This window comes from Caloenas nicobarica, chromosome 2 (assembly GCF_036013445.1).
Source record: "Caloenas nicobarica isolate bCalNic1 chromosome 2, bCalNic1.hap1, whole genome shotgun sequence".
NCBI lineage: Eukaryota > Metazoa > Chordata > Aves > Columbiformes > Columbidae > Caloenas > Caloenas nicobarica.
In genome coordinates this window covers 153,661,388-153,675,278 of record NC_088246.1, presented here as the reverse complement: position 1 = coordinate 153,675,278, position 13,891 = coordinate 153,661,388, and the positions used below count along the sequence as shown (strand labels likewise).

The window sequence follows — 13,891 nt, the reverse complement described above, 5'->3', positions numbered from 1 at the left end:
CTCCTGAGCATATCCTGAATATAACTGAGTTATAGTTCATGTCAGAGCAGAACTTCTGCATATACCATTATGATCTGGCTGGGGATTTTCTGCATGGGGGATCTGTGGGACCAGATACCCCATGCACGGAATCTGGTTCATCCCTGCAGAAGATGCAACGGGGATGCCAGGGTTTAATTGCAGCTCTCTGCTTCCTCAGAGGCATCTGGTTTGAGTGAAGTCTTTCTGACTTGCACCAGTGGGGTAGGACCCGCAAGGGCTCACAGCAGACAGCGTGCTGGTTGTTCCCATCTCCAGTTGTTTTTGCTTCTATAACTCCCTGGTGCTTTTGGATTCTTATTTTTTGAGTCTTTGCTACTAAAGGAGGGGCAGCAGGGATATGAGATGGCTCTATTGGTATCGTGCTGTGTCCTTGTCACCAAAAGCATCCTCAGCTGGCCCATAAAGGAAAACCCCAGCTTCCTTAGGCTGGCCAGCATAGCAAGCAGATATGAGATGAGAAGCTGTACGTGTGTGTTTTCAGAGCACAAATTTTCTATATGGTCACAGAGTGATTTATTTCTCCTTACTCTGAACCGCTGCAGCAGCCTGGATCGTGCCTGTGTTTTATCCACATACTTTTCTTGTTTTGGTTGGTTGCTTCCCAACTTAACTCTTTTAGGTCTTCACCTGAAGAATTTCTCCCTCTGCTTTTGAGGGCTACACACATCCTTTGGTGGCTGTAGATGTACCTAAGGAAAGTGCATTATCCAGCACATTGGTGCATTTTCCTGTTGGGTGTTTTATTTGATGGTCACTGGAAGAATCTCAGTGCTGAACTGTACTTTGTCTATGTTTGGCACGTGGTGAGACTAAGTAATCCTGTCTGTTACAAAGTCACTCCTGCTAGTTGTTTCCAAATGAATCAATAACCCTTTTAAAGCCACAGCTGCAAGACCATGATCCATCTACCACTGGCTTTTGAACTGCCTACAGTCATACCGACATTTGTTACTCTGGGCAAGTCATCCCATTGACTCTGAGAAGCACTGGGGATGTTCAGGGCTTTGTGTTTAAGTGCCAAACCATGGACACGCTTCCACTGACCCGGTGCTGGGAGTCCATTGCAGCTGGAGTGCATTCCTAAATGATTCATCCTGACCTTTGCTTGAGACATGCAAAGATGAACCAAATTTCTGGAAGAATCACTCTAAGACCATTGTGGAAATTTTCCAGAAATAATGACATGCAGTCATTTGCAAGGGTCAAAAGACCTAGACACCTGTTTCCCGGCCGGCTGGACCATCGCTCGGCTGGACCATCACTCATCTGGACCATCACTCATCTGTCCCAGTGTCTGAGCAAGATTAGCACCTGGGTAAAGAGCAGCTGATGGGCGCTGAAGATAGCAAGACTGAGATCAAGCCGATGGGAAGAAGAGAGGTAAAGACTGCATTGCTTTTCCAGAGGCCTCTGCCCAGCATAGAATCATAGAATGGTTTGGGTTGAAAGGGACCTTAAAGATCATCTAATTCCAACCCCCCCTGCCATGGGCAGGGCCACCTTCCACTAGGTCAGATTGCTCAAAGCCCCATCCAACCTGGCCTTGAACACTGCCAGGGATGAGGCACCCACATCTTCTCTGGGCAACTTGGTCCACTGCCTCACCACCCTCACAGTAAAGAATTTCCTCCTAAGATCTACTCTAAATTTACCCTCTTTCATTTTAAAACTGTTGCCCCTCATCCTATCAGTACACTCCCTGATAAAGAGTCCCTCCACATCTTTCTTGCAAGGTCCCCTTTAGGTACTGGGAGGCTCCTACAAGGTTTTCCTGGAGCCTTCTCTTCTCCAGGTTGAACAACCCCAACTCTCTCAGCCTGTCTTCATAGGAGAGGTGCTCCAGCCTACTGATCATCTTCATGGCCTTTCTCTGGACCCTCTCCAACAGGTCTTTCTTATGCTGGGGGCCCCAGAGCTGGATGCAGTACTGCAGGTGGGGTCTCACAAGAGCAGAGTGGAGGAGAATGGATGTGGATCTGCTCAGCCTTGCTGTTCCTTCTCAATGTAGGAGATGGGCAGCAGCTTGGGATGTGTGTGATGGGAGCCCCTGCAACTCCATCAGCTCTAAGGTACACAGATGCTGAAAGCCTATCCCATAGCATCTGCAGTGAACCTCTGACAACACGGTGGGACACCTGGATAGCTCTAAACCCCCTTCCCCACGCCCCAGGTGCAGGGATTTTTCCGAGGGAGGCTGCCAGCAGCAAAAAGCAATCTCTTCCATCAGCACACAGCCCGACTCCCCGCGCCGCTCTGCCTGCCGCTGGGTGAGGCCTCTTCCTCTTGGGCTCTGACTCATGCCCACATGCGTGAGCAGGATGTGCATCACGGGCCAGTCCCGGGTCCCCAGCTCCGTCCCCAGCGCCCTGCGGGAGCAGCCCTGCCTGCTTCCAGCAGCCAAAGCCCTGCCAGCTTCCCAGCTCCAGGAACTCAAGCTAGATGCAACTGCAGTGTCTTCCTTCCAGCACAGAAAGACTTCCCAGCATGGACCATCTCCCGGTGGTGGCTGCTAGAGGCAGTGCTGCCTGCCATGAGCATGGCTTGCCCGACAAGCCCGCAGGCAGTGGGGTCCCTTGTGGCGGAGCCCAGGTCCCATCCTGACACATTGAAAATGCTCTCCCTGCAAAACCACCCTTGCCCCTTGCTGAAGAGAGATTTTTTTCAGGGCTTTTACTGTGGCTGGTACATGCACGTGAAACTCCTGGGACACAGCATGGCATGAAAAGGTGCTCCCCCTCTAGCCCAACCACAAATCCTGTTTTTCCCACACACCCAGAGAAAAAGAAGAAGAAGAGATTGAGAAAAATGTTACCAAGTCAGGAAATCATTCTGGAGGAGGGGGAGTAGTTCCTCTAACCTCATGCATGGGGAAAGAAAACTATTTGCTGACTTTGCCTGATTTTTTAATTTATTGTTTTGCCAGCTGCTCAGATAAAAGGACAAAGCTCTGCCTGCTGTAATGAGGCAGCTAGTCAAGCACGCCTTTGCAGTGCACAGCATCTGGCTGGGACACCAGTGATGAGCGGGGAATAGTCCAGAGAGTTCACAGGACACATCCTTTGAAATTCCTCTTTGCAAGAGTGAGGACCAGACACTTGCCCGTTCTTCCTTACGTGAAAGTTTGAAATCTCCTGGAGATCATTAACTTCAGTAGACAGGACTCTTACATATTAAGAATCACAAGACTCATGACAAAAAATCCCATGAGTTCACTGATTAAGCCTCTCTGTCCGCTGGGCTCGAGCCCCCAACGCCCCAAGCGCCGTGGCAGCCTCTGAAAGCTGCTGCCCTCACAGACCATGGCGCTCTGCGCTGCCCTCAGTCCCTCCAAAAGTGGGCCAGTCAGTTCTCTTCAATGGTTCCAGTCATATTCTTGTGTTTTGGAGCATATCTCATTTCCAAGCAAGGCAATTTAATGGAGCATCTACCTTCTTCCAGTTTAAAACTGTTACCCCTTGTCCTATCACTACATCCCCTGATAAAGACTCCCTCCCCATCATTCCTGTGGGTCCTCTTTAGGTACTGTGTCCCTGTGCTGCAGGGGGGGCATCAAAGAGGGAGTCCAACAGGTGCCTGCTCTGCTCCTGTGCACATCTGGAGGCATCTGCCGGTGCTTCTCCTGGGGCCGGGTAGACCTGTTGGCCCCACAGCATCCTGCCTTCCCCCAGACCCAGGCAGCTTGGGCAGAGGCGTGAGGCTGGGGAAGAGCAGGGTTCACCACCATGTTTGTCAGGCAACAATTTCACACAAACACCGCGGTGAGTTTTACTCTTTCACCTGGGCTTTGGGGACCGTTGCCCCCCTGCTTTGCCACGAAGGCTGCAGACTGAGCTTCATGAGCCTTATTCTGCTGCCTTTGCCTACTGGGGGAAGCATTTACACCAGGCATCCCACTGCCCATCTGCAAAGTCATTGTCGTTGGGCATTAGAAACTTGTGCAGCCTATTGCCCCAAATTATGTTGATACTTTGCCTGCGGTTGCTAGCACGGCAAAGATATCTTACACTATTTGAACCTCAGCAAGACTATGAATCTGACAAGTACAGACTTGACGGGGATGTTATCACAAGGCCCAACAATGGCTTTACACCCAATTACATTTATGGTTTCTGTGATTCATCTTTATGGCTCTGTCACTACCTGGAACTTAAGAAAATTTTTAAAAAAAAAAAGGTAAAAAAAAAGCGCCCTGTAATGAACAATTTGCTGGTGCAAGACACTGGATGACACAGGAGAAACTGAGCAACTACTTTAGGTGTTGGGGAAGAGTCGTTTTCTGTGGTGACCGGAGCTATATTTGATTTCTTAGGCAATGTCAGCTTTTGCATGCTACATTCTTTGGATAATCGCCAGCATGATGTGTAATACTTTAGCCACACTGTTGTTACTTAATCCTTTCCTAATCTGCAATTTGCGCAAGAGGAGTAAAATCTAAGCAAAGCCACTGAGAACATCTCCACTAATAATTTATCAAACTCGACTTTAGTTGTTGGCAGGAGACGGTAGTCAGTGGAGGTGAATGTTTTCCCACAACAGCTCTGTGTGATAAACACGGGGCAGCTGATTCATGCTGCACTTATTTTCTGTCATCCACCCTTCATGTCACCCTGATATTTCTTCGAATGATAAGCCCGCGTTTGTGCTCACAACACACCGCCGAGGTCCCGGTTTCATCTCTTTCTGCAAATTACACATTAATTAACCATTAATGACAGTGGGAGTGGCATGCACAAATCCACACCCGCTGTGATGAGACCGTGCCCTCAGTGAGCAAGTGCCTTATTAATCACCTGCATTTCAGCGCAGGCCATTAATAAGATTTGTCCGCAGCCCTGCGAGACAAACGTCCCTTGGGAGGAAAGCACACGGGCGCTCGCCAGCCCTAATCCTGCCATAAAGAAAAGCGTTACCTCTTGCTCTATGAATTTTATTTATTTTGGTCCTCTGGGCAGTGCTTGCTGTTGTTAGAAACATGATTGCTTCATACAGTTATGTTAATGTTTGCATTTGACAGAATGTAATTGATACTTCTGCTGCTCCAGCTTCAAAGCCAAATTAGGAAATGAAGTGCTGCACATTAGCTTGTTTAGCTGGTTAAATACTGTAAATAAATACATGCAGTGCAATGAAAACTAATGAGTTTTCTTTAAGGCATTTTCTAAATAGCTGGCTTCATCAAAAAAAAAAAAAAAAAGTTCCTGCTGTGAACTCATATCCTGAAGGATTTGCTGCTTTGCTGCAACAAAAATTGACCCTGGCTGAAATCTGAGCTCTGGATTTCACCTGGAGACCAGGATTTTGCAAGTTATGGAGGAATCATGGTAAGAACTGTTGCAAATTTCATGGTACTTTTACCAATAATAGTTCCGAGAGATGTTGCATTTGACAAAGTCATTTTTCTGCAAGGGTTTAATTCAAACCGTGGTCATATGTCAAGCTATTCTACTCAATGCTCCCTAGAAAAGCATTACGTTTGTAAGGAGCATTTGCATAGGATATTTCTTTGTGCTGCTAAATCTGTGCAGTGCCATAACCCTAAACATTGGGATTTTTCCCTGACAGAATGCAATAGAATGAAAAAAGTAGAAAAATAAAAATCTAGTTTTGTATAAAGACATAATCTGAAGAGATTGGCTTGACAGAGTGCACTCAGCACTGAATGAATAAAACGTGTTTTCAAGTAATCTCTGAGGCCTCCCCTCTGTGCATTAAAGCAGCTAGAGAAGAGCCTGCATGGTCTTTGTGATCCAGCCAAGCACAAAGAACCTTCGCCTTGCATATCTTTATGAAAAATTTCTCTTTCCTCCCTTTTCTTTCATAAATAATACACTGAAGAAGTGCTTTTGACTGACTTGAAAGTGTTCTCCTAATATAAGGACAAATTTTTAGCATAGGTGGAACTGAACCTCTACCAATCCTTCTTAACAACTGCAGATAACCTCAGCAGTATCACCTGCTTGGCAAAGAGATGTTGACCTTAAACCTGAGCTTGCTGAGCTGGCTGTTTTACCTGGCACTTTAAAAGGGAGCCAGTTAATAAATTCTGCTGTGCTACTTTAAAAAGAAAATTATTGAACTGATGCCTAAAATGCAGCTTAAGTATCAAGAGTTGATAAAAATATGGATCTAGGATATAAGATCTATCCTGACTGAGAGACGGTTTGATGCCAGTTTAGGATGGAGCCCTGGATGTAGTGAAAAACCTCATTTTTTGTGTGTGTTTTCAGCAGCAAACAGAGGAGGACTGAAGGCTCCCAGCACTTCAGACAGGCCAGCAATATCTCACAACTTCAAGACGAAAACAGTGACCAGCTCTGAGAAACACATAAGAGATTCACACAGTCCCCATCCAAAAGGACCATTTAAAAATAGACAAATTATGACTCTCTCAAGAAGAGATGTATGCATTGCATAAATCAAAGTTCTCACACCCACCGTCAAAGTTTAATCACTTAATATGCTGGGTCTTTCAACATGCTCTGAAACTTTGTATACAATAATACAAACGATGGAGTTACGAAGCAGTAGCAATTTATTCTGCTGTGCAAACGGATGTTGCATTATAATCCCTGAAGCAACACAGAGGCTGTTTGCAGATGTTACTACAATTTGGCATTTATTTTAATTGCTCTACAGTGTAGCGCGTGAAACAAAGTCATGGGATGACCTACACATTCACCTACTCAGGGTGACTTAACTGCAGGGGAAAAAAAAAAAAGTGTTTTGAAAGTTTTCAAGGTTTCACCAAAGCACAAACCTCCTGCGGTTTTTTTTTTAAAAGGATGCAACAGGGCTCCCATCCAAGCCCAAAAGCAATGGTAGGGCAGGGAGTAATTCAATCAGCCAGGCTACGTGGCGCATGTATTTTTACAAGTATTGCAAGAATAACATCAGTAAAGTAACTTGAGATATTTCAGTGTCTGACATTCACTCAGTAAGCGCTAAGAAAATATGCTTACTGCACAGATCGCTGGTTTCCCAGGGTGGGAGTCAAGGTGCCTCATGAAAGTCAGTGTACTTGGCTTTATCATTGACCAGGTCCCTATTCTCTCCTTCTCCCTTTCTACTCCCTTTCTGAAAGCAAAACCTATTCAAAAGCTGCTCCAGCTCACAGTGCTGCCTGGAAGCAGTTGCTCTGATGAACAGATTTCAAGGAAAAGGACAAAGTTAAACATGAGGCAAAGTATAAATAAAAATCAAGACTCTCTTCCTCCTCCTCCTCTCTACTTGTGAGCGATGATCTCACCGCGCCGGGTGGATTGCAAGGGTGGCTCGATCTCTTTCAGGAAAGCACATTCTCTAACCTTGATACTGCTGCTATTTATACTCCTCTCTTCTCACCACAAAGAAAAGCAGCTCTAACAATCTTTCCCTTCGTTTTTAACGGGAGCACCAAGTGGCCCCTGCGCTGCCTCCAGGGAGCCAGGTCCAGCCCACTGGCTCCAGCTCCCGGTTAAACCCGAGGCTCTCAGATGCTGCCTCTGCTCCCGGCTGCTCACTTTTAGACACCTGAGATCTGATTTTCCACTGGCTGGAGCGTCAGGTCACCGCGCACATGGGTGCAGGGTGGCAGCCTTGCGGCGCTGCAGCGTTTTCTGCTCTCGGGGCGCAGATGGAAACGAACGCGTGTCCTGAAAGGCAAGAGGGTGTCTGAAGTTCAGAGGCAGAGCTGTAGCCCCTCTTCCCCTTGCTGAGCAGATGACAGCTCGTTTCATGCCACCTTTTCCACCCGCTAGGAGGCAGGAGCCATCCCCGGTCCCCACCCATCTCCATGGGGACTGGGCAGAGCTGGGGACAGAGCTGTTCAGACCCCGAATATATATATATATATACAAGGACCATACATCAGCTCAACCTCTTTGAGGCCAAACTATTTTTTCAGATTAAACAAAACATACTCAAGCTGTGTTCCCTTTGATACACCACAACAAAATGGGGACAAACATTATGAAACCAAGTTTATTAAAACTTTCTACAAGTCAGACTTTTATCATCCAGGTTTCCACAGACATATACATATTTACAAGTCAGACCATAGTGTTTTTAGCTTTTCTGGCAGAGTTTTCCACCAATATATACAAAGGTACTGTTTCTCATAGAAGGGTTAAACTGTATCACAGATACAAATGTCAAGCAATCATGAGAGGTTTAGTGCAACGGAGAGCTGTAGCGCCCTGCTCTTAGTGCTCATGATTCTGTCAAGTTAGTATTGCCAACAATAATTCACATTAAATTGCTCTTTGACACCTCTTATTAGGACAAACAAAGTACAACAAAACAAGAAAACAAAACCCCAAACAGTAAGGTATGTACAAAGTACACAGTCCATGAGGTATACATGGTATTCTCACACGCGTGGTGGGACTGCAGCTTGCTGGGGTTAACCCTTAAAATGACTTCACTCAAACTGTGCCCTCTCAGGGACCTACGTTACCCACCTCTCAGCCATTTCAGAAGCCACGCTCTCGCCTAAGGCGAATGGACATCTCTTTGCATAAGCCACTGGGTACAATTGTGAAACAAAGCAGAAATTTTAGGCAGGACTAAGCTTTACTTACCCCCAACCCAGGAAGCTAATGATTTAGATATATTCATTATCCAAGCACATTGGAAAGACTATGAACAATCATGCAAAAAAAAAAAGGGGGGGGGGGGGAAATGTAGCTGGAGGCAAACAACATACCTGGAAATCAGCTAAGGGCATATGGAGATTTTACTCTTAAGACTAACTTTTTGGGGGGTGAAAGGGAGAAAAGGAGGGGATGTGATGTTTCTAAGAGTTGAGCCTGTAGGAAAACACAACCGTGTTTACATGTACTGTACAAGATACTCCTTATCATTTTCCAAGGGAAGGTGCGCCAGCCGATAGTGTTACAGTTTGGTAAATGGATACGTTTTGGCACTCGGAGCTAACGAGACCTGCTACTTGACGAGCAAACTGAGGGCATAAAGTTATACAGGCTACACCATGGTAACGCGAGGCTTAAGTCTATTTAAAATACTTTCCTGGGCAGCAAATGGAATCGGAGGGGATCCGGCTGGGAGATCCACCCATTTCTGCTTCGGAAAGAGCCACAGCAGTGATTTGTCTTACGGGTGGGTCGAGGAGCTTCGTGCCTCTGGAAGCGAGATGAGCTGGAGGAGCAGCAGCGAGCGGGCAGCTGGCCGTGGCGGGTGACAACCTCCTTCCCTCGTTAAAGTGCGCTTACAGTCAGAAAGCTACTTTGCAAGCCGGCCGGTGCGGCACGCCAAGTCCATTCCCCTTTTTACCCATTTCTGTCAGATTTGCTCAGTTAGAGGCGCGTCTCACGCCCCCCACCCCCTGTGTGTCCCAGCCAGGGCTCTGCACCCCCGTAGCCACCGCGGGGAAGCAGACGGGGCTGCTGTTCTGTCTCACGCTTTGTCAGCCGTAGGACTCGTCGGCCAAGATGTGGCCAGTTCCAGTGGTGGAGGATGCGGGAGGCAGGAGAAAAGATCTCACAAAGCTGCACGGGTCCTTTGGGGCCAGCAGGATGGACCTACCAGCAGAGCAAGAGGATGAAACTCTGAGTGCGCTCAGGGAGCGAAGATCTACGGGTTGGTGTTCATTTTAAAGAAGGTCACTTTTCTGACCATACTGGCACTTTAAGATGCTGTTCAGTTCACAAACGTGGAAAAATGAAACCCTATGAAGATGTCAGAGTTGAGAACCACCAAGGTTTTTGAGATTTCGGGGTCAGCAGAAGAAGGAACTAATATCGTCACTGTCTCCATGGTATTCTGGAACAATTTGATCCGAAGCTCCCGTCTCCTGGTCTGTATATCCAGGCTCCAAGACCGCCTCGAACCAAGGGTGAAGCAAGATCTCTGGAGCAGTGAGTCTTTCAGAGGGCTCCCGCCGCAGGAGGCTGCGGATGAGGCATCGGGCTTTGGGGGAGACGTGGTCAGGAATACAGAACTGTCCACGCCGGATTTTGGAAAACAGAGTGCTAGGGTCCGAGTCATGGAAGGGATAGCGTCCCACCAGCAGGGTATAGAGCATCACTCCCAAACTCCACACGTCAGCCGATTTTCCAGAGTAAGTCCCCGTTGTGTTTAGGATCTCAGGGCTGACGTACGCTGGGCAGCCGTGCTTGTCTGAGAGCGCGTCGTCTTCGCCTTTGATGATGTGCGTGTCTTCCAGGCTCTCCAGCCGCAGCTGAGTCCTGGGGAGGGCAGGAGAGGAGCCACAGGTTAGAAATAGCAACATCCAGGCACTAGGGAGCATGGAGAGTCCCCGCCACGGCAACCCCCATCCCCCTTCTCGCACTGGCACAAAGGAGAGGAAACACTTTTTAATTTGCCTGGACTCCCAGACCTGTATAATGGAAGTGCAGCTTTGTGCATCAGGTGGGTGCTCAGCAACACCTGCTTATTTTATTTACTGGGGATTTTAACAGCACAGAGGGCTCTTGAGGAACACCAGCAAGTCACCTTCTGTCTAGGCAGGTTGCACTGCAACTGCAGGAGGTTAATCGCCTACAACACATCGTACACACCGCTATTTGCCATTCAGGCTTTGAGCAAACAGTGTCCAGCTGCGCGATTTTGCAAACTGCAAAGTCCAGCTCCCTTCCGCGCCTGCAGGAACCATCAGCTCTCCCGAATTTGTATTTCATTTTTTAATTTTATTTTTAAATTATTATTCTTTTTGCTTTTCTGGAGGGTATCGCTGCACCCACCACCTCCCAGGTGGAGATGGGTCCACCCCGACCTCCCGTTTTGGGGGTAAAGGGGAGCTTTGCGTCAGCGAGGAAGCCACAGGCTGGCCCGGGAAGGGCTCCGCGCTGCCTCGCAGCCCGCTGGGTGTCGATGCGTTGGCTGCAGCCTGTCCTCGGCATGACCTCGCCAAATACCCATTGGTTCTGCAAACGGAAAATATGACTCAACACAAACCGTGGGCCCGGGATTGGCTGCGGGAGCCCTGAAACTGCACCTGTGCCGGGGAGCCCGAGTCTGCCTGCCATTGCTTAACCCTCTTCTTGCCAAATGTGATGCACATGACACTCGTCTGTGCAACGCATTATTTCCTAATGAGTGAGACTGTGTGCAATGTAACATTTCAACAAATGTTTCATCTTCTAATGGGCGGGAAAAGCTGCAATAGTTTCCTACAAAGGAATTACTTTCTTTGGATGTCAACATATGGTTGTTTCTGTTTAAGAGGGGCAGTGCTGGTTAGTTTTTTTATCACGTTTGTAAACGATATCCTGAAGAAGGTTAGCCCAGTTAAAAAAGAAAAAAAAAAAAAAGGCATTTTCTTCTGCCTCAGTAAGATCACATCCAGTTTGATCAGATTAAGCACAACTCCATTACAGCTTTCACTTATTTTTTTAGCTTTCCACAGGATAGGCAGCTAGTCAGTCAGTTTTGCGGATCAAAAAGGTATTTCTGGCTCTGCCACGTGCGGTGAAGCACTACCAGAGCAGCTAAAACTCCAGGGAAATACTGAATTATTTCTCTAATCTAACAACTAGAGTCTGGATGTCCTTCCTATAAACCTAGGCTTTAGGCTAAGTTTTACCAAAGTGCTTTTCTTCGGTGCAGGAGTCCCAAAGCAATATTTAACCATGTCCCACCTTCCCTCCTGTGTGTGCCCACATCCACGGGCACAGGGGGCACAGAAAGCACCACCACCACCGGTAGTGGAGGAGGGATAAAAGTCTTGAAGGACACACACAATCTTTCCTCAGCAGGGGAACCCTGATCAGCAGGGGATTTCAGCGAGGAGACCCCTCCCGGGCAGCCCTCTCCCGGCCGCGGCTCTGCCATGGGGCGGCTCTGCCATGGGGCGGCTCTGCCATGGGGCAGCTCTGCCATGGGGCGGCTCTGCCATGGGGCGACTCTGCCATGGGGCGACTCTGCCATGGGGCGACTCTGCCATGGGGCAGCTCTCCTGGGCGCGAGAAGGGACCAGAGCTCCAGCTCCAGCTCCTCACAGCTCCTGCTCCCTCTGACCAGCCGTTCCCTCTCCCTGGCCCAGCGCCTCGGCCCCCCCTCCTGTCCCTGCCTTTTGTCCATTTTACACTGAATGAGTGGCACACATGACATCTTCTGGTGCTAACGAGCATCTGAACTATCATCCCTTTGTCTACCAGCGGGTTGCACTGAACTTCTGCTGAATGAGAGGAAGCTCCCGGAGAGCTTCCTCCCTTTCGTCAGTCGAGATCAAGCTAAGAGTGAGTCCGCAGCGGTTAGATCCACGACCTACTACGCGCACGTGATGGGGACCTACTCACATCGCTCGCAGGTGATGCCTGGCTGACACAGTCGTTTCCACTCCCTGGGAGACTTTTTGCATCTCTGGCTGTAGCATTCCTCCCTCCCCATTCACCCCAGGGCTGGCTGGTGACAGCCGCTTACCTTTCTTCGTTAGAGAAGACAAATTTCCTGAGCTTGAGGTCACCAAGTACGATGGCCGACTGGTGGCAGTGAGCTACAGCGGAGACGATCTGCTTGAACAGCCCGGCAGCCTCCTCTTCCCTCAGCCTCTTGCAGCTCCTCACGTAGGAGTGCATGTCCCCAAAGTCCTTTTCAAAGAACACATAGGCCTTGGTGTCCCCGAGGATGACTTCAACAACCCCGGTGATGTTTCTGTGTGACGGCAGCTGAATGTAAGGCCGGATCTTGTCCTGGTAGTGTTTGAGGGGGAACACCTGTAAAGAGGAAATTAAGCCAAAATTCATTCTCAAGGGCGTTGAAAGCAGCGGCTCGCGTAGCAACTCTCCCCAAACAATGACGAGGGAGCTGGAGGGGAGCCAGGGCTCGGCGGGAGCGCCGTTCAGAGCGGTTACCGAGACCCTTCCTGTTCATTTTTATATCGAAAGGAGTGGGGGGAAATAAAACAAACCACCCTCCCCAAAGCCTTTTGGGGAAGGCACTCCGAGGTAACCCGGAGTCACAGCTTACTTCCAGCCCATGTGAATCCTCACCGGCAGCAAGCGGGCGTTTCTAACCCGGGAGCAGCAGGAGGATGTTTTGCCAGGTTGTCCCCGGGTCAGCCCCGGGAGGATCCCCCCGCACCTCCCCATCCGCGGAGCTCGTTGCTCACCTTGCAGCGCAGCTCCCGCCCGGAGCTGACGCTCAGCGCCCGGGACACCTGCTCCCGCTCGGCCAGCGGCAGCAGCAGGTACGAGGCGATCAGGCTGGGACCCGCCGCTCCCCCGCCGGCGGGAGACACGGGGGGACAAGGCGATCCGGGAGCGCTCAGGCAATCCGGGGGTCCGCAATCGGCGAGGCGAGGGCACTTGGCGGCCGGTGCTTCTTCGGCGGGGCCGTCGTGGAGAGGCTGCAGCCGCTTGGCCGGGGCGCTGCGGCAGCGGGCGGCCGGCAGGAGGGACGCGGGGCGGCTCATGGGGGGGAGCGGGAGCGGGCGCGGAGCTCAGAGGCGGGCGGTGCGCGCTTGGCGCATCCCTTCGCTCTCTCACCTCGGGCCGTGTCCACCATCTGCTGCCGACTCCGCGCTAAAGTAGTTGGAGGCTTTTAAAAAAAAAAAAAAAAAAAAAAAAAGGAAAAAAAAAAATGAATGTGAGGCTCCTCCTCCCGGGTCTGACGCACGGGGAAATGGGAGGAGGGAGGATCGGACACTCCTGCTCCGCTCCGCCCGCTGCTCTCCGCGCCCCGGGTCCCACCGGGTAGCGCCGCACGGTCCCCAGCGCCCCGCCGGGCTGCGTGACCCGCTGGGACCGGGGGCGCGGCGGGTCCCCCCCCGTGATCCTCCAGCAAGGACATCCCATGTCCGACTCAGACTCTTGAGGATGGCAGCGCTGGGGGGGTCACCCCTTGCTTTTGGGGTTCGCCCTTTGCACGCCCAGCGCGCTCGCAAAACCTT

At 49.8% G+C, this 13,891-nt stretch overlaps 1 protein-coding gene across 1 annotated transcript; it reads right to left on the bottom strand.

Moving 5' to 3' along the window:
- Positions 1 to 7,987: 7,987 nt before the first annotated feature.
- Positions 7,988 to 13,521, bottom strand: TRIB1 (tribbles pseudokinase 1). Its single transcript, XM_065627517.1, has 3 exons — positions 13,112 to 13,521; positions 12,424 to 12,716; positions 7,988 to 10,226 (listed from the first exon to the last, which is right to left on the bottom strand). The coding sequence occupies exons 1-3, from the start codon at positions 13,412 to 13,414 to the stop codon at positions 9,758 to 9,760; spliced, it is 1,065 nt and encodes a 354-aa protein (XP_065483589.1). The 5' UTR covers positions 13,415 to 13,521; the 3' UTR covers positions 7,988 to 9,757.
- Between the last annotated feature and the right edge of the window lie 370 nt (positions 13,522 to 13,891).